The sequence below is a fragment of the Zalophus californianus genome, chromosome 1 (assembly GCF_009762305.2).
Source record: "Zalophus californianus isolate mZalCal1 chromosome 1, mZalCal1.pri.v2, whole genome shotgun sequence".
Taxonomy (NCBI): domain Eukaryota; kingdom Metazoa; phylum Chordata; class Mammalia; order Carnivora; family Otariidae; genus Zalophus; species Zalophus californianus.
Window position 1 is genome coordinate 556,425 of NC_045595.1, and position 18,914 is coordinate 575,338.

The 18,914-nt window shown below is 64.7% G+C and overlaps 1 protein-coding gene across 1 annotated transcript; it reads left to right on the forward strand.

The window, feature by feature from the left end:
* Positions 1–519: 519 nt before the first annotated feature.
* ABCA7 (ATP binding cassette subfamily A member 7) lies at positions 520–18,743 on the forward strand. The gene is made up of 47 exons (XM_027587777.2): positions 520–654; positions 1,651–1,839; positions 1,933–2,026; positions 2,220–2,361; positions 2,444–2,556; positions 2,694–2,770; positions 3,126–3,206; positions 3,427–3,637; positions 3,719–3,858; positions 4,108–4,224; positions 4,426–4,593; positions 4,865–5,082; positions 5,264–5,440; positions 5,737–5,959; positions 6,099–6,320; positions 6,396–6,597; positions 6,893–7,003; positions 7,279–7,450; positions 7,740–7,871; positions 7,969–8,108; positions 8,317–8,454; positions 9,097–9,281; positions 9,361–9,433; positions 9,773–9,975; positions 10,194–10,254; positions 10,454–10,558; positions 10,636–10,790; positions 11,025–11,149; positions 11,226–11,321; positions 11,506–11,793; positions 11,975–12,007; positions 12,114–12,291; positions 12,375–12,544; positions 12,819–12,996; positions 13,228–13,343; positions 13,758–13,902; positions 13,996–14,119; positions 14,461–14,590; positions 14,663–14,783; positions 14,858–14,920; positions 15,934–16,040; positions 16,313–16,454; positions 17,030–17,164; positions 17,247–17,350; positions 17,635–17,727; positions 18,160–18,400; positions 18,491–18,743. Exons 2-47 carry the CDS (start codon positions 1,774–1,776, stop codon positions 18,638–18,640), a joined length of 6,465 nt encoding a protein of 2,154 aa, XP_027443578.1. The 5' UTR covers positions 520–654; positions 1,651–1,773; the 3' UTR covers positions 18,641–18,743.
* The last annotated feature ends 171 nt before the right edge of the window (positions 18,744–18,914 follow it).

Consider the following 18,914-nt stretch of genomic DNA (forward strand, 5'->3'; position numbering starts at 1 on the left):
CCTTCTGGAACGGGACCCCGAGGTATCCTCAAAATGGTGTGACGTTATGACCCAGGACTCTAATCTTAGAACGTTGGGGGCCCCCTCCCCCTCCTGCCATCGCCTGGCCCACTGTAGGACCAAAGGAATATTTGTGGGATGAACAAATGATGACCAATCGATCCCCCACTTTGCGGATGGACAAATGGGAGTCCCAGGGTCATGGATCGAGTCTGGCTAGGCTCCGGGTCCCCCAGGGAAGAGTGGGGAGAAAGGGACCTCCTTCGACACGGAGCTGCGGCACTGCAGGCGGGTGTGCAATGTGGGGCGACAGCCTGGTCGGCGTGTCCGGAGGTCGGCCCGTGTGGGGTGTGCCGACCGCCCAGCGCCGCACGGTGACGCAGCAAGAGGCGAGCGGTCCCTTTAAGAAACCCGGCTCCGCACGGCCTCCTCCCACGGCGCGCGTGGCTAGCGCAGGCCCGGCCTGCGGGTGGCGGGGACCGCAGCCAATAGTAGTGGGCGGAGGCGGGGCCGGGCGCGGCCGCGGGCCTCCGAGGTGCAGGCGGTCAACTTCAGGGAGCTTAGGGCCAGCAGCGGGAGCTTCCTCTTAAAGGGGCCGTGACCCCGGGCCGCGGTCGGGCGGAGGGAAGGCGGCAAGAGGTGGGGGCTGGAAAGGTGAGAGGGTCCCGGAGAGAGAGAGGCCGGCCTCCGAGACTCGAGGATGCCGGGGTTGCGGGGGCGGGTGGGAGAGAGGCAGGTTCCCCTGGAACGAGGGGGTGAGGGCGGAGTGCAGACCCTCGCTCACCTTCGCTCCCCGCCCTAGTGTGAGGGCGGCAGGATGGACCACTAATTCTCGAGGAGGAGGCTGGGCAGTAGACTCCCCTGAGAGGGGATGGCCAACATGCACTTGCAGCGCCTCTGCCCGTTAGAGTTCCTACTAGCCCTGTGCCCCAGCTCCCACCTGAGGGAAAGCAGAGCCTGCCGTGGGGGGTCGGGGGTCCTGGGTCCTGGTTCCAGCCTCGTACGTGGCCTGTGGCACCTCCCTGCCCCAGTTCCTCTTCGGTACAATAATGAAGTAGGCCAGAGCTGGACAGTTTCTAGCCAAGGGACGGCATCAGAAATGGCTGGTTCCAGGAGCCCGCATCGCTGCCTCTTCTCCTTACTCGTCCTCGGGATCCTGTGGGTGTTCTCAGCGATAAACATGAGGGGCGGGTAGAGCGGGGGGTCTTCTCAAAGATAAACATGAGGGGCGGGTAGAGCGGGCGCCTGCCTCCAGCCGGGTGACTCGGCTTGCCTTTCTGGGGGGCCGGGTAGGCCCTGCTTCCAGCCAGGCGTGCAAAATGCTCAGCACGGTAAACCCTTGGCCTTTACCCCTGGGGAAGAGCCGGGGGTGGGGCGTTCCTTCCCAGGGCCCGGGAGGAGGCTGGGGGCCGGGACCTGGAGACCCCCACGGGAGCTCAGGGTGGAGCCTGGTGACTACAGAGTTGAGCCGAGGCTCCTCCCCCTGAAGAATTAGCGGATAGCCTTTTGGACCCCCGCCCTGCAGGGAGGGACAGCCCAGGCAACCAATCAGGTGCGAGGACGGCTTCGGGCAGGGCTCCCGTTGGCTCACTCCGCGCCCAGGCACAGAAGAGACCCTCTAACGAGTGCCTGCTCTTTGGCTCCAAGCAGAGCTTCCAGGAGCCCTGCACCATGGGATAGAAGAATGAGGTTCAGAAAGGGTCAGGATTCGCCCACAGCCACACAGCGCGTCCTCAGCCTGACGCTCGGTCGTGTGCTCTGTCCATCCCCACCATGGCCTTCTGGACGCAGCTGATGCTGCTGCTTTGGAAGAATTTCCTGTATCGCAGGAGACAGCCGGTAATGCCAGGACTGACGGGCCCGGGGGTGGGGGGAGTGGCCCCGGTGCCCCCCACTGTCCCCCAGCCCGCGCCTCTTCTGCCCCGCCCTCAGATGCAGCTCTTGGTGGAGTTGCTGTGGCCTCTCTTTCTCTTCTTCATCCTGGTGGCCGTCCGCCACTCCCACCCCCCACTTGAGCACCATGAATGTAAGCCCCCCAGGGACGAGGCTTGTTTTGTGGGGGGGGGTAGGCAATGGGCCACCCTATCCACAGGGGCCCCAGTGAGCATCAGAGAGCACAGACCGGGCACCCAATAAAAGTCTGAGAGAGCGTGCTGTCGGGGAGGGTGTGAACAGGGTGGGGATTCAGGCGAGGCTCCCCACACCCAGCGTCCCCACAGGCCACTTCCCCAACAAGCCGCTGCCCTCGGCCGGCACCGTTCCTTGGCTCCAGGGTCTCATCTGCAACCTGAACAACACCTGCTTCCCGCAGTCCACGCCCGGGGAGCAGCCCGGCGTCCTCAGCAACTTCAAGGACTCCCTGTGAGCCAGCAGCAGTGGGTGCGGGGGCCCCGGGCACGGGGGTGTCTGCCGAGCCCCCGCCTCCTGCTCTCTCTGTCCCCAGGGTCTCCCGGCTCCTGGCAGATGCCCGCGCTGTCCTGGGGGGCCCCAGTGCCCACAGAACGCTGGCCAGCCTGGGAAAGCTGATGCCAGTGCTGAGAGCCGCAGGCGGACCAGGTGAGGAGGCCAGGGCCCTTCGGCTGGCGGGGGTGCGCTCTGAGCCTCAATCTGCCAGGCTGTGTAATGGGTACAGGGTAGGGCTGTCTCAGGCTAGGCTTTGCCTAAGCTTGTGCTTCTGTGTGTTCTTCTCCCAGCCCGGCCTCAGCCAAGCGACCGACTCCAGGACCTACTACCCCTGACCATGGAGCTACTGGGGACACTGCTTGGAGAGGTGAGATGGGGTGGGGACCGGGCTGACTCTGGGAAGCTGCTCTCAGGAAGTCCCGGTACTTCCCCATCCTGGGGCAGGGGCCTCTGATGCCAGCTTCCAGGCCTTTGCCTGGGCTGTCCCTGGCGCCTGGAGTGACGTTCCTCGTCCTGTTAGTGCCCAGACAGGCCGTGTCTAGCATGTGTCCAGCCCATGAGACCTTGAATGAGTCCACGTGCCTTGCTGCCTCTACTTCCCCGTTTGTAAAACGGAGTCTATAATAGTATGGCCCTGCACGGAGTAGAGCCTGGCAAAGTGCTCGACCCCTAGTGAGAACTCCGTCAAGGTCATTTTCACCCCTGCGTCTTTCTTACCCCAGGGATCCCTGGGGTCTGTGCCAGACCACGTCCAGGAGTCCGTGAGCAGCTTTGTGGAGGCAGCAGAGGACCTGGCCCAGGAGGTAAGCGGCCCGCTCATCGTCCACCCCAGCCAGCCAACTGAAAGGGTAGGCTGCCTGGATGGCCGGTGACAGGGCAGCCCAGGCACTTCCGTTGGTAGGTTTTTGGGGGGCTTGGGCAGAAGGAGAGAGGGAGAAGGTGCTCCTGGCAGGGTGCCTAGCCCTGGTTAGGCTTGCTGCTGGCAGGGAGGGCTACCAGCATCCCCTGGTGACCTCTCTCCAGCTCCTGGCACTGCCCAGCCTGGTGGAGCTGCGGGCACTGCTGCGGAGACCCCAAGGAGCAGTTGGGCCCCTGGAGGCCGTCACAGAGGCCCTCTGCAGTGCCCAGGGGCCTAGCATCCCAGAGGGGCTCTCCCTCAACTGGTACGAGGCCAGCCACCTGAAGGAGTTGGCGGGGCAAGAGCCGGCAGCAGCCCTACCCGACGAGGGCCTGAGTGAGTGACTGACCTCTGTTCCCAGTCTGGGAAGTGGGGCACTGGGAGTGGGGGCAGGGCCTCACGGTGCCCCCACCCCAGGCCCTGCCTGTGCTGAGCTCGTGGGGTCACTGGAAACCCACCCGCTGTCCCGCCTGCTCTGGAGGCGTCTGAAGCCGCTGGTCCTGGGGAAACTGCTGTTTACACCCAACACTGCCTTCACCAGGCAGCTCATGGCCCAGGTAAGGGCAGGAGTGGTCCTGGGCCCCTCCCTCAGCCCAGCGAGCGTGGGCCAGGCCAGGGGGAGGGCCCTGCCCCGGGAGGGTGTGGGAGCAGGGTTTCGAAGAAGTCTGCCAGGTGGCAGGTAGAGGGACAGCGTGTGCCAGGGGTCAGAGGCACAGTGGGGCCAAGCGGGAGAAGGTGAGGTTGGGGAGGAGGGGGCATCGTGAAAGGGCTGGCCTCGCATCTGTCTTGGTGCCCCCCTCCCACAGGTGAACCGGACCTTCCAGGAGCTGGCTCTGTTGAAGGATATCCAGGAGGTGTGGGGTGCCCTGGGACCCCAGCTCTTCAACTTCCTGAATGACAGTACGAACGTGGCGATGCTGCAGGTGGGGCCAGGACCGAGGCTGGCGGAGTCGCCCACGGTCTCCCTGCCGACGTGTGGGCAGAGCACAGGGCGGGGCCTCCTGGGCAAGGGTGTGGAGGCGGGTGGTGGAGTCCAGGGCGAGGACGGGCCCCAGGGATGAGGAGAGGAGTGATGCGGCCCGGAGTGCCCCATGCACGCCCCCTGCTCCCCCACCCCTCCCCAGAGGCTCCTGCAAGCTCAGGACGGAGGCAGGAGGCGGCCGGGATCCAGAGGCCACGCCCAGGCCAAGGCCCTGCTCGCCTTTCTGGATCCCCGCGGGGGCACCTACAGCTGGCAGGAGGCCCATGCTGACGTGGGCCACCTGGTGGGCATGCTGGGCAGTGTGATGGAGGTGAGGGCCATCCGCTTGGGAGCTCTGTCAGCCGGGTGGGCAGGGCCCGTGGTGATCGAAGGGCAGAGGGGAGCCCGGGGAGGGGGGCCGAACTGGGGCGGTGCCCCATCCTAGGGAAAGCCTGAGGACGGACGGGACACAGCCTGCGCCCTGCGGAAATCTGCTGGGGGAGCTGGGCTCCGCCCTGGGGCTCCGAGGGAGAAGCACTGCCCGGCCCGAGGTTCAGGGGAGGACCCGGGCACCTAGGACCCACGCCCAGGCCCTTCCCCAGTGTGTGAACCTGGACAAGCTGGAGGCGGCACCTTCAGAGGCCGCCCTGGTGGCACGCGCGCTGGAGTTGCTCGCAGAGCGCCGCTTCTGGGCCGGCATCGTCTTGCTGGGGCCCGAGGATCCTCTGGACCCTGCGCAGCTCGGAGGCCCGGGCCACGTGCGTGTCAAGATCCGCATGGACATCGATACTGTCACGAAAACCAATAAGATCAGGGACAGGTGGGGGCGCGGCCAAGTGTGGGGCGGGGTTGGGGGGGGGCCATCCCGCCAATGGGAGACCGTGATACGCGGAGCCCGGGCCTCCTTAGACCAATCCGGGTCTACGGCGGATGGGGCCTAGGTGGTGTGAGGTGCGTGGCCCCGGGGTTCTCCCAGCAGCCGACCGCCCTGCCATCTGCAGGTTCTGGGACCCCGGCCCGGCCGCTGACCCCTTGACGGACCTGCGCTATGTGTGGGGTGGCTTCGTGTACCTGCAGGACCTGCTGGAGCGCGCGGCCGTGCGCGTGCTCAGCGGCACCGAGCCCCGGGCCCGCCTCTATCTGCAGCAGATGCCCTACCCCTGCTATGTGGATGATGCGTGAGCGCCCGCTCCCCACCCACTCCCCAAGGCGACAGATCTCAGGCTGGGAGCGGGACTCGGGCTCCCTTGGGAACATGCATGCCCTCCAGGCTGCGAGCCGCTGGTTTAGAAGGACCACTCCCTGTGACCCGGAGGGGGAGGGTCTGAGGTCCCTGGGCGCAGGGAGATCGGGGGGCCTGTGCTGACACCTGGGACCCTAAGGCTGGAACAGGGATCTGGAGGTGCCAGGTGTCCTGCCAGTTGGGGGCGGCGCAGGGTCTCTGGCCTCCACCTCAGCTGCCCCCCTGCCTCAGGTTCCTGCGCGTCCTGAGCCGGTCGCTGCCGCTCTTCCTGACGCTGGCCTGGATCTACTCGGTGGCGCTGACGGTGAAGGCGGTGGTGCGGGAAAAGGAAACGAGGCTGCGCTGCACAATGCAGGCCATGGGGCTCAGCAGCACGGTGCTATGGCTTGGTTGGTTCCTCAGCTGCCTTGGGCCCTTCCTTCTCAGCTCAGCGCTGCTGGTGCTGGTGCTCAAGGTGGGCACACCTCAGCCTTCCCGGCTAAAGAGTGGGAGCGCGTGCACGCGCGCAGGCCGCAGGCCAGGGGTGCCTGGCGGAGGGGCGTGACCCTAGGCAAATCCAGGAACCTGACCGGAGCTGTATTTGCCCCATGCAGCTCGGGGACATCCTCCCTTATAGCCACCCGGCCGTGGTCTTCCTGTTCTTGGCGGCTTTCGCCATGGCCACCGTGGTCCAGAGCTTCCTCCTGAGCACCTTCTTCTCCCGAGCCAACCTGGCAGCCGCCTGTGGAGGCCTCGCCTACTTTGTGCTCTATCTGCCCTACGTGCTGTGTGTGGCCTGGCGGGACCAGCTGCCTGCCGGCGTTCTCGTGGCTGCGGTGAGACCTGGGCTGGGCCGAGGGCAGGGCACGCTCAGCTGCGCTCACTCACTCACGCACCTGCCCCCACCGCAGAGCCTCCTGTCTCCTGTGGCCTTTGGGTTCGGCTGCGAGAGCCTGGCGCTGCTGGAGGAGCAGGGCGAAGGCGCACAGTGGCACAACATAGGCACCGGGCCTGTGGCGGACGTCTTCAGCTTGGCCCAGGTCTCCGGCCTTCTGCTCCTTGATGCTGTGCTCTATGGCCTTGCCACCGGGTACCTGGAGGCGGTCGGCCCAGGTGGGCCCTAAGGGGGGGGTAGGGACTTCTCGGCACACCTGCAGAAGGGAGGCTGGGCCGGGGCGCATGGTGGGGTGGGGTGGAGCTTCAGGGCCATTTGGTACCTGGAGACCGTCGCAGGTTGGGGGGAGGGCTTCCTGGCATCCAGGCACAGGTGGCTGCATCGGAGGGATGGCCTGAGGCAGGCCGATGGGGTCTCCTGCCTGGATGCCCTGATCCCAGGCGTATGGCCAGAAGCTGGCACGCTCCAGGGCAATGGGCTCAAGAGGTAACTGAGCACGGCTCCCCCCCCCAGGCCAGTACGGGATCCCCAAACCGTGGAACTTTCCCTTTCGGAGGAGCTATTGGTTTGGACCTCGTTCGCCCAAGGGTTCCTTCCCACCTCCCGCCCTGAAGGACCCGGAGGGTGAGGCACAAGGAGACCTGACAGCTGCTTCCCTGTCTGTGTCCCCCAAGTCCTCCCCAGACCCAAGTTCCTGCAGATCCCAATCCTCTGGGGATCTCCATCTCCCCAGGCTCCCCGGGGCGCCCCTAATCCCTAGAGGCCCCAGGCTAGTAGGTCGCTGACTCCACAGACCAGCCTTCCTGGCCTCCCGGGTCCCCCAGAGTCCCCCAGGCCCCCTGCACCCCCCACCCCCGCGCCGAAGGGCTCCCACGGTTGAGCCTGCCCTCCTTCTGCAGCGCTGATGGAAGAGGTACCCCCGGGCCTGATTCCAGGGGTCTCCATACGGGGCCTGGAGAAGCGCTTTCCCGGCACCCCACAGCCGGCCCTGCGCGGGCTCAGCCTGGACTTCTACCAGGGCCAGATCACCGCCTTGCTGGGCCACAGCGGAGCTGGCAAAACGACCATGCTGTGAGCCGGTCCCACTCCCCTGCCCCCCGGGCCTCAGTTTGCACATCTGCTCAATGGGAGAGGCATCGGGGTCTCTACAGCGGGGGCGGGGCCCCTCGTTCATTCTGGGTACACAATAGGCAGATAACCATGTTCTCTGAGCCTCAGTTTCCCTCCTCTGTAAAGTAGGGACATAATACCCCTTTGGTCTGGGTGGATAGTAGGTGCCTTTTAAGTGCTTTTGCCCTTCTCTGTGTGTCTCCGCTTCCTCCTCTGAAGGGCAGCTGCCCTGAGACCCCCTCATCCCCAGGTCCATACTGAGTGGCCTCTTTCCACCCACCCGGGGCTCCGCCTGCATCCTGGGCCATGACGTGCAGTCCAGCATGGAAGCCATCCGGCCCCACCTGGGTGTCTGCCCACAGTACAATGTGCTGTTTGACATGTGGGTCTTGGAGGGCCTGGGGTGCGGTGGCGGGGAGGCTGGGTGCTCTTGGGGCTCTGCCTGCCACAGTGGCCACTGTGCTCGCCCGTGCCTGCAGGCTGAGCGTGGACGAGCACATCTGGTTCTACGGACGGCTGAAGGGTCTCAGTGCAGCTGCTGTGCGCCCTGAGCAGGCCCGTCTCCTGCAGGACGTGGGGCTCGTCCCCAAGCGGGGTGCGCAGACACGCCACCTCTCTGGTGAGCCTGGCCTCGGGAGGAGCCTCCGGGTCGGTAGAGATGAGGCTGGGAGGGGGGCTGAGACGTTATCCTGAGGGCGGAGTGAGGCCAGAGGAGACACCAGGTTTGGGGGACCCAGAGGGTGGGGAAAGGGGCCCGGAGGAGGCCAACAGCCCCTGCCCGAGAAGGCGGGGGTCATGCTGGGACGCCCACCCCTGTCTCTGCCCAGGTGGGATGCAGAGGAAGCTTTCAGTAGCCATCGCCTTTGTGGGTGGCTCCCGGGTCGTCATCCTAGACGAGCCCACAGCCGGTGTGGACCCTGCTTCCCGTCGCAGTATTTGGGAGCTGCTGCTAAAATACCAGGAAGGTAAGAGTTGGGGGAGGCACAAGGTTCCCCTAGATTCTGTTTTAGGGCCAGAAGAAGTTTCTGATGAGGAAGTCCTTGGAATAGGGTTTTGAGGGATGGATAGGAGTTTTTTTTTAAAAAAGATTTTTCTTTTTTTTTTTAAGATTTTATTTATTTATTTGAGAGAGAGAATGAGAAGAGAGAGAAAGCACGCGTGCGCATGAGAGGGGGGAGGGTCAGAGGGAGAAGCAGACTCCCCAGCGAGCAGGGAGCCCGATGTGGGACTCGATCCTGGGACTCCAGGATCATGACCTGAGCCAAAGGCAGTCGCTTAACCAACTGAGCCACCCAGGTGCCCCTAAAGATTCTTATTTATTTGTCAGAGAGAGAGAGAGAGAGAAAGAGAGCACAAGTAGGGGGAGGGGCAGAGGGAGAGAGAGAAGCAGGCTCCTCACCGAGCAGGGAGCCCGATGCGGGACTCGATCCCAGGACCCCGGGATCGTGGCCTGAGCTGAAGGCAGACGCCCAACAACTGAGCCACCCAGGCGCCCCGGGATGGATAGGAGTTTGATGCACAGGGCAGGCAACTCCTGGCAGAGGCCACAGCTTGCGCGAAGACCTCGCATCCCTACAGTAAATGTGGCCTCGTTTCCCGTTGCCCAGGTCGCACACTGATCCTCTCCACCCACCACCTGGATGAGGCAGAGCTGCTGGGAGACCGCGTGGCTGTGGTGGCCGGAGGCCGCTTGTGCTGCTGCGGCTCGCCGCTCTTCCTGCGCCGCCACCTCGGCTCCGGCTACTACCTGACGCTGGCGGAGGCTGACCCGTCCCTGGCCGCCAGCAACAAGGTGAGGGCTGGAGCTGACCTCCGACCCCCGACCGCCACCATGACCCTGGCTGTGGCAGCTGGTGCCCCTCTGCCCGCAGGGGACCGCTGACTCGGAGGACTGCGTGGACGCCGGGCGGAGGGGGGAGCCAGGCAGCCAGGGCGGCACAACTGGTGAGACCTGGCGGGGCGCGCCCCAGGGAAGGGCCAGGGCAATGGGCTCCATGACGCCTAACGGGACCCTTGACCTCTGACCCTGAGTTGAACCCGAATCCCGGCCCCTGCCTTTAACCCAGCCTGGGCTGAGCTCACACACAGCCCTACCACTGACCCCTGACCGCACGTGGACCTCCGGCCTGACCTCAGGTCACACCTTGCCCTCCGGTGCCTCACCCTAACCTCCCCTGCCTGCAGAGACGGGCTCCTCGGGGGGCCGGCCACACCCCTTCCCCAAGGAGACCGGGCTGCCCACTGTGCCCGCGCCCTTGACATGCCCCACCCCCGTCCACCCAGGTGCTGCCGAGCTGCTGTCCCTCGTGCAGCGGCTGGTGCCTGGGGCGCGGCTGGTGGAGGGGCTGCCGCGCGAGCTGGTACTGGTGCTGCCCTACGGGGGCGCCGCGGACGGCAGCTTTGCCAGGCTTTTCCGTGAGCTGGACCAGCGGCTGGGGGAGCTGGGGCTGGCCAGCTATGGGATCTCCGACACCAGCCTTGAAGAGGTAGGGCTGCTGGGGGAGGGCTGCCTGGAGGAGGTGTCCTTGGAAGGATGAGGAAAGGCCTGCTTAGGGACGGCAGCACACCCCAGGGAGGCGGAGGGGCACCTGCAGGGGACCAGAGGCTGGGAGCTTCTTGGGGAGGCCTGGGGACCCACAGTGTCTTAGGGCTGGGTGGCTCTCTGCTGGGGTTCCCAGGCTGAGCCCCTGCTCTGTGTCCCCAGATCTTCCTGAAGGTGGTAGAGGATTGTGCTGTGGACACAGACCCAGAGGATGCGACCGCAGGTCCCTGTCTTTGACCTCTAACCCTGGTCCAGAGTGGGACTTGACTTTAGGCCAAGTGCCCATCCTTGGTGGAGTCTGGCACATCCTTGACCTCCACCCCTGATTTCTGAGCCCCTCTGTCTGTGACCCTTGACCTTGACTCAGACCCTAGGCTGATCGGTAGCCGTCGAAGCTGACCCCCACCCCTCTGGCCCCACAGATGGTAGCCACAAGCAGCACCCGGGCTCAGGCAGCGCTCGCCCAGATGTGACCACACGGCTCAAGATCCTGCCCGAGGAGTCTGTCCTGGAGAACGGGGAGCTTGGTGAGCTGTCCAGCCCTGAGCCCCTGGCCCTTCCCAGGCCGCGACCACAGGAGCACTGACCCTTCCATCCCCCACAGCTCTGTCCGCCCCAGAAACGCAGGCCCTGCAGGGCTCTGGGCCGGACGCTGCAGGCCGGGTGCAGGGCTGGGTGCTGACCTGCCAGCAGCTCCGGGCCCTGCTTCTCAAGCGCTTTCTGCTTGCCCGCCGTAGCCGCCGTGGCCTATTTGCACAGGTGAGGAGGGCTGGGCACCGGAGAGTGCATGGGAGACCTTGGGTGCCTGTCCTCTGCTCTGGTCGCCCGCTCAGTGGCCTAATTTGACTGGTTAGCCCCAGAAGTCTCCCCCGACCTGAACACCTCTATCAGAGGACTGGGGAGCCATGGATGGTTCTAGAGCAGGAGGAAGGAAGGACACTGGCAAGCCTGGAAGGGAGAGCAGGGAGGGCAGCTGATGGGCCTGTCCTTCAGATCGTGCTGCCTGCCCTCTTCGTGGGCCTGGCGCTGGTGTTCAGTCTCATCGTGCCTCCTTTCGGATACTACCCGGCTCTGCAGCTCAGTCCCAGCATGTACGGTGCTCAGGTGTCCTTCTTTAGGTGGGTATGGACGAGAGGGGGCTGGAGGCCGACGGGCCTGGGGCGTAGACCTGACTCTGAGCTGCACCCCACACAGTGAGGACGCCCCAGGAAACTCAGAGCGTGCCCGCCTGCTGGAGATGCTGCTGGAGGAGGCAGGACTGGAGGCCTACCCGCAGAACAGCTCCACCAGGTGGGGGCCCACCGGCTGACCCTCGTGTCTCTCAGGCCTCAGGTGGTCTGTGTGGGCCCTGGCCGGTTGGCCTTGGGGAGGGTTTGGAGCATCCCTGTGCCCGCTTGGGAGCTGGAGCGTCCACGTCCCTGGGCCTGTGGAAAGCTCAGTGCCCACAGCCCTGCCCCTGGCCCTGCCCCTGCAGGACGCCTGAGTGCACGCTGCCCGCCGACTGCCGGTTTTGGGTGCCCGAGGTGCCTGTGGGCGTCACTGAGGTCTTGGCCAGAGGCAACTGGACCCCGGAGTCCCCGTCCCTGGCCTGCCGGTGCAGCCAGCCCGGTGCCCGGCGCCTGCTGCCGGACTGCCCCGCTGCGGCTGGCGGCCCCCCACCGCCCCAGGCACTGGCCGGCTCTGGGGAAGTGGTGCAGAACCTGACGGGCCGGAACCTGTCCGACTTCCTGGTGAAGACCTACCCGCGCCTGGTCCAGCAGGGGTGAGCCGCCGCCTGGACTCGGTTTGCCCGGCCGTTGCTTGGGCCCCTGGATGAGGAGGTCGGGGCTGGGGGCCTCCCCTCACTTCACCTGGCTCCCTGGCTCCCCAGCATCGCTCCCTGGCTCTGTCCTGCTCCCATCCCCTCACCCCCGTCTCTGCCTTTCTGTCTGTCTCTCCTGCAGCCTGAAGACCAAGAAGTGGGTGAACGAGGTCAGGTGAGGAGGGTCCCATTCCCGCGCCCTCTGCCTGCCCGCTCGGGGGCTTGCCCGCCCCACCCTCCCGGGCCTTCACCTGCTGCCCCCTGACCCCACCGCCTCACAGGTATGGGGGCTTCTCCTTGGGGGGCCGAGACCCAGGCCTGCCCTCAGGGCAGGAGGTGAGCCGCTCGGTGGAGGAGCTGCGGGTGCTGCTGAGCCCGCCAGCCGGCGGGGCCCTCGACCGCATCCTGAACAACCTCACAGCGTGGGCTCACAGCCTAGACACGGAGGACAGCCTCAAGGTGGGACCCGGGGGCAGCGGGCAGCTGGTGGGAGGGGCAGGTCCAACGCCAGCGCCCTGACCGCTCGGTCCTGACCCCTCCAGATCTGGTTCAACAACAAGGGCTGGCACGCCATGGTGGCCTTTGTCAACAGAGCCAACAACGCACTCCTCCGCGCCCGGCTGCCCCCGGGCCCTGCCCGCCGTGCCCACAGCATCACCACGCTCAACCACCCCCTGAACCTCACCAAGGAGCAGCTGTCTGAGGCCGCACTGTGAGTGCCGCGTCCTGCCTCTGCGTGCCCTCCCTGCCTCGGCTGCCCTGTCAGTTTGGGCAGAGGGAGCTAGAACGGCACTCTGCCACACTCCTGCTGTGCGTATAGGCCTGGGGAACGGGACACCATCAGGCCCAGCAGGGTCCAGGCTCCCCCAGCAGCCCATGCACCGCAGCCCTAACTGGCTCCGCTCATCTCCCTAACCAGCCGTGGACCTTTGTCCCGTCAGGAGTGGGCAGAGTTCTCTGAACAGCTCCTGCACCCTTGCCCACAGGATGGCCTCCTCGGTGGATGTGCTTGTCTCCATCTGTGTGGTCTTTGCCATGTCCTTCGTCCCAGCCAGCTTCACCCTTGTTCTCATTGAGGAGCGCGTCACCCGGACCAAACACCTGCAGTTTATGGGGGGCCTGCCTCCCACTCTTTACTGGCTCGGCCACTTTCTCTGGGACATGGTGCGGGCAATGCTTAGAGGGGTGGGGGTCCGGCCACCTCTCACCACTGCCCCTTTCTGGCCCCTTCTGGTCAGGCCCTCGTCCAGGATGACCTGGGGGAAGTCTTGGGGATTGTGGGAGATTCCGCGTCTTGCTACCTGAAACACAGGGAGGTTGGGAGGGGGCACAGGGATGAGGGTGGCAGTTCCCACCCTTGCAAACTGATGGCGGTAATTACCATCTCCAATGCAGTGTAACTACTTGGTGTCAGCGTGCATCGTGGTGCTCATCTTTCTGGCCTTCCAGCAGAGGGCGTACGTGGCCCCTGCCAACCTGCCTGCCCTCCTGCTGCTCCTACTACTCTATGGGTGAGGCCTCCCCAGCCCCTCCAGGGCTGTTCTTACTGACTGCCCTACCTCAACACCTAATACTGTTGAGGGACATGGGACTCTGAACCAACTCCCAAGGAGAGAACGTGGAGGTCTGAGCTGATCCCAGGGGTAATCTAATTTAATGATGTGCCGAGGTGGCCTTAAAAGCCCATCTTCTCTGGGGACGCCTGGCCAGCTCAGTCGGCAGAGTGTGCGATTCTTGATCTTGGGGTTGCGAGTTCGAGCCCCATGTTGGGGGTAGAGTTTACTTTAAAAGAAAAAATGCTCCTCTTGTCTTGACTTACATTAAGAGGTCCATAGCAGGGACGATGGGAGGGGAGATCTGTATTCCTCTTAGGGCTATTCAGCCTGCTGTCAGGTGGTCACCCCTTGACTCCTGTTGCCCCTCAGCTGGTCGATCACGCCGCTTATGTACCCAGCCTCCTTCTTCTTCTCCGTGCCCAGCACGGCCTACGTGGTGCTCACCTGCATCAACCTCTTTATTGGCATCAATGGCAGCATGGCCACCTTCATGCTCGAGCTCTTCTCTGATCAGGTGGGGCCCTGCATGTCTGGGCCTCAGGCTGGGACTGGGTTGGGGCGTCAGCCTTAGCCCCTGATCCACCTACCTCTTCCCGTCCCTGAGCAGAAGCTGCAGGAAGTGAGCCGGATCCTGAAGCAGGTCTTCCTTATCTTCCCCCACTTCTGCTTGGGCCGGGGGCTCATCGACATGGTGCGGAACCAGGCCATGGCTGACGCCTTTGAGCGCTTGGGTGAGAACTAGGTGGGGAAGTGCCAGCCAAGTCCGTTACACAGGGTAGGGACAAACAGCAGCCCCCAGGAAGAGAACTAGAGATCTAAGGTGGCCCCAAGTTTGGGTCAAGTTAGAAGTACAGCAAAGCAGCCATAAAAGCTAATTCTGTCTTGGGTCATATCACAAAAGGTCTAAGGCCCTAAATAAGGGAGATGGGGATATCACTGTTTTCTATACCAATTAGAGCTCAGTTGAGTGGCCCATCCAGTTCTTGTTCCTTTTCCTTAAGAACTCAAGGTGACCTGGATGGGGAGGGGTCCACACCCCCCATGACCTAATTCCTCCTTCCTGTCACCACAGGAGATGGGCAGTTCCAGTCACCCCTGCGCTGGGAGGTGGTTGGCAAGAACCTCTTGGCCATGGTGGTACAGGGGCCGCTCTTCTTCCTCTTCACGCTGCTGCTGCAGCACGGCAACCGCCTCCTGCCGCGGTCAGTGGGGACTGGGTAAGTGGGGGGAGGGGCTGGCTCTGGCTTTGGGCTCACTGACCTCTCTGTCCTCAGACCCCAGCTGAGGTCGCTGCACCCCTTGGGGGAGGAGGATGAGGATGTGGCCCGGGAGCGGGAACGGGTGGTCCAAGGGGCCACCCAGGGGGACGTGTTGGTGCTGAGAGACCTGACCAAGGTGGGTGCAGAGTGCTGGGTTGGGGGGCTCCCCCTGGCCCACCCACCTTTCTCAGGGACCTGAACTCCCCCCAGGTGTACTATGGGCAGAAGACACCAGCTGTCGACCGCCTGTGCCTGGGGATCCCCCCGGGTGAGGTGAGAGCCCAAGGCAGAGTTCCCCATGCAGGGGCAGTGAGAGGCTGCCCCACTGTGTGCACACTGTCCTTTACTGAACACCTACTATGTGCATGATGCCCTTTATTGAACAGCTACCTTGTGCCCGCTGCCTTTTATTGAGCAACTACTGGCCGCCAACATTTGAGTTCCTGTTTTGTGCCAGCAAACTCTCAGGAAGCACCTACTGCATGCTTCTATTTATGGAGCCCTACTGTCTGCAGGAAGATATTAGTAAGCCCCTACCGAGACCAAGCAAATTATTATCGAACACCCAGGGGGCACCCACGCATGTGCCAATAACCTTAATCAGGCACCTACTATGTGTCAACATTTGAGAACCAGTTGTCGAGCCCCCTGTGTGTATATGCATTTACCAGAGGAGTACTGAACGTCACCTTAGTGATGATCGACTTTTTGTCAAGCATCAACAGCCCTTATTGAGCCCCTGTTGTATGTGTACCTGTATCAAGCACTTGCTCACAGCCAATATCTATGAGGCGTGTGCCCTGTACCAGTTCGCATTCAAGCAACTACTGTGTGCAGACGGATGTGCTGAGTGTCGCGTCTCGGCCACCTGCCAGGGCCAGCACACCTGCAGACTCTGGTTCTCAAGCGCCTCCTGTGCGCTCGCCAACCTCTCCAACTTGGGCTGACTGCACCCAGCCTCAGCACTCCGTGGATGCCTCTGTTAGGCACCCACTGAGTGTCGTGAAACTGAGAAATCTCATGCCTCACTATTTATGGAGCACTTGTATATGAGCTTTACGAGATACCTACTGGGTGCTGGAATTGATTCAACACGTCCCACGTGCCAACAACGGTTCCCTGCTAAGTGGCAGGTTTATGCCTATCTGCACACCCCCTGCATTGGTCCTAGGGGTCCTCCTCGCTCACAGCCCTCCTGCAGACACTGGGAAACCCACCCCAAGAATTAGCGGCCCCGGGACAGGGATCTGAGACCTTGCTGAGTGCCGTCTATGGGGCACCCGCAGTGTTTCGGGCTGCTGGGAGTGAACGGAGCAGGGAAAACGTCCACATTTCGCATGCTGACGGGGGACGTGCTGCCCAGCGGTGGTGAGGCTGTGCTGGCAGGCCACAGGTGAGGGGGCTGGGGCGGTCCCAAGCCCCCGTTCGTCCCCACCCCCTGCTCTCCTGTGCAGGGACTGTGCTTCACCAGCATGGTCCGGTCCGGCTGGCCCTGAGCCCCTGTGCCCCCACAAACCGCATGTCCACCAGGCCCTGAAACACCCCCTACCCCCTGTTTCTTACCATAGTGGTCCAGGGTGGGTGGGCCCTGAGGTCCCTGTTTGCCTCCCCCCAGCATGGCCAGGGCCTAGTCAATCCCCTGAGCCCCCTGTCCCCCACCCCCAGCGTGGCCCAGGAACCGTCCGCTGCGCCCCGCCACGTGGGCTACTGCCCACAGTCGGATGCTGTCTTCGAGCTGCTGACCGGCCGCGAGCATCTGGAGCTGTTCGCGCGACTGCGCGGTGTTCCCGAGGCTCAGGTTGCCCAGGTGACCCCCCAACCCCAGGATCGCAGCCCCGCCCTGGCTCTGCTTGGCCAGGCCCTGAGTCCAGGTCCCCCCCCTCGTCACCTGTACCGCGGCTGCCGTTCCCCAGCTCCTACACTCCGTGGATGCAGCGCAGGCTGTGCCCGCCCCTTTCCTACCCCACCTGCACTACCGCGGTGGCGACCCCGCCCACTCTGGCCTTGACCCCACCTCCCGCTGAGGGCTTCCGGCTACTCTGCCCGGGGTCGGGCCGGTCCCTCATTCATCCTGGCTCTGCCCTCTTTATTTACCTTCCCCCGTCGTGGCCCCAGTGCCTCCCACGCTCACCCTGCCCCCTCAGTCTGCCCCCACCCTCACTGCCCCCCACGCTCACTGCCGCCCCAGCCTGCCCCCAACGCTCACTGCCTCCCTCAGTCTGCCCCCACCCTCACTGCCCCCCACGCTCACTGCCCCCTCCCGTTCACTGCCGCCCCAGCCTGCCCCCCCCACGCTCACTCTGCCCCCCTCCCGTTCACTGCCCCTTCCCCGAGACCACCCCCATCTGGCCCCGCCCCTCTCTCACTCCGTCCGCCCCACAGACAGCGAGCTTGGGCCTGGCGCGCCTGGGGCTCCCGCAGTACGCAGACCGACCTGCGGGTACCTACAGTGGAGGCAACAAGAGGAAGCTGGCGACAGCGGTGGCGCTGGTGGGGGACCCGGCTGTGGTCTTTTTGGTGCGTGGGGGCGGGGCCGGGGCGGGGTCCGGGGGGAGGGCTGGGGCTTGGCTTATGGCATCTCCCCCTTGCACCCCGCAAGGACGAGCCGACCACTGGCATGGACCCCAGCTCCCGGCGCTTTCTCTGGAACAGCCTCCTGGCCGTCGTGCGGGAGGGCCGCTCCGTGGTGCTTACGTCACACAGGTGGGTCCCGCTCCGGATGCTCAAGGATGAGGGTCAAGGTGGTGCAGGCTCTGGGGAGGGAGGCGGACCCGGCCCCAGCGAGAGGCTGTCAGAGCACAGGGACACAGGAGATGGAGTGGCCCTGACCTTGGGGGGGGGGGGCGGACACGCCGACGATGGTGACACCCGACCCTTGGACACCCCAGACCCAGAATGGTCTGGGCTCCGTGGGAGTGTCCGGGCTTGGCGGGTGAGGGTCCCCGGCCTGGGGAGTGCAGGAGTTGATGGCGCTGGGCTCCTGACAGCATGGAGGAGTGTGAGGCTCTCTGCACGCGCCTGGCCATCATGGTGAACGGGCGGTTCCGCTGTCTGGGCAGCCCGCAGCACCTCAAGAGCAGGTGAGTGGGGCGCGAGCAGGCAGGTGAGGGCGGGGCTGTAGGCGGGGCCAGAAGAGCCACCAGACACAGGGCCACGCGAAGGCAACTTGGCTCTAACCTGAGGGGAGGCGAGGACCATGGACTGTGGAGGAGACATGAAGTAGGGAGTGGGGCAACCAGCAGGGGTACGTGGCTGATGGGTGACGGTGGCTCTCTGGGGCCGGAGATGGACCTGGGGGCGGGGCCTCGTGTGGGCGGGGCCTGGAGAGGCGGAGTTAGGGAAGGGGTGAGCCTATAAATGGGCGAGGCCGCGCGAGGCCGCGCAAGTCCGCGGGTCAGAAGGGGCCAGGTGTTGGAGGCAGGGCCCGAAACGAGCAGGAGGGTGGTGTGGACGGGTGGCAGGGCAGGGCGGGCCTCGAGCGTGTCCAGCAGCCCCGGACCCGCCCATCCCAGATTTGGAGCCGGCCACACGCTGACCCTGCGGGTGCCCGCCGCGCGGGCCGAGTTGGCGCTTGCCTTCGTGGGGGCGGCGTTCCCAGGGGCCGAGCTGCGCGAGGCGCACGGCAGCCGCCTGCGCTTCCAGTTGCCGCCGGGAGGGCGCTGCGCCCTGTCCCGCGTCTTCGGAGAGCTGGCGGCCCACGGGGCGGAGCACGGCGTGGAGGACTTCTCCGTGAGCCAGACCACGTTAGAGGAGGTGACCGCGGCGCCTGGGTGGAGCTGAGGATGACGTGGGGCTGAGGGCCAGGCGCTGGGGCTGACCTCCTCTCCGGCCACCCACCCCTAGGTATTCTTGTACTTCTCCAAGGACCAGGGGAAGGAGATGGACGAAGAGCAGGAGGCCGGAGTCGGGGCAGGCCCTGCGCCATGCCCACAGCACCCCAAAGTCATCACCGGGTTCCTGGAGGACCCCAGCATGGCCGAGACGGTCCTCTGAGCTGCCCTCATCGGAGGGGTTGGTGGGAAATGCTGGGAGGGCGGGGGGACCCAGGCTCTCCGAGGATCCATTGCCCTGGAGGAAATAATAAAGAGAACTCCTGGCGTGAAACCGTGTCCGTGCGTGCATGCCCAAACACGGCTCTCCTCCCCCGCCTCCCTGAGTGTGTGCACGTGAGAGTCTGGCCAGACCCGCAGCTCACTGAGGGCCTCTGTGCTGGGCTGGGCACTGGGGCGTCTCACATGCACTTGGGGACTTCCTAAGAGCGTGGACA

Coding starts and splice junctions, on each gene's coding strand:
- ABCA7 (XM_027587777.2), top strand. CDS start 1,774: ATGGCCTTCTGGACGCAGCTGATGCTGCTGCTTTGGAAGAATTTCCTG. Junction 7,872..7,968: donor TACAATGTGCTGTTTGACAT/GTGGGTCTTGGA, acceptor CCGTGCCTGCAG/GCTGAGCGTGGACGAGCACA. Junction 13,903..13,995: donor TCGAGCTCTTCTCTGATCAG/GTGGGGCCCTGC, acceptor GTCCCTGAGCAG/AAGCTGCAGGAAGTGAGCCG.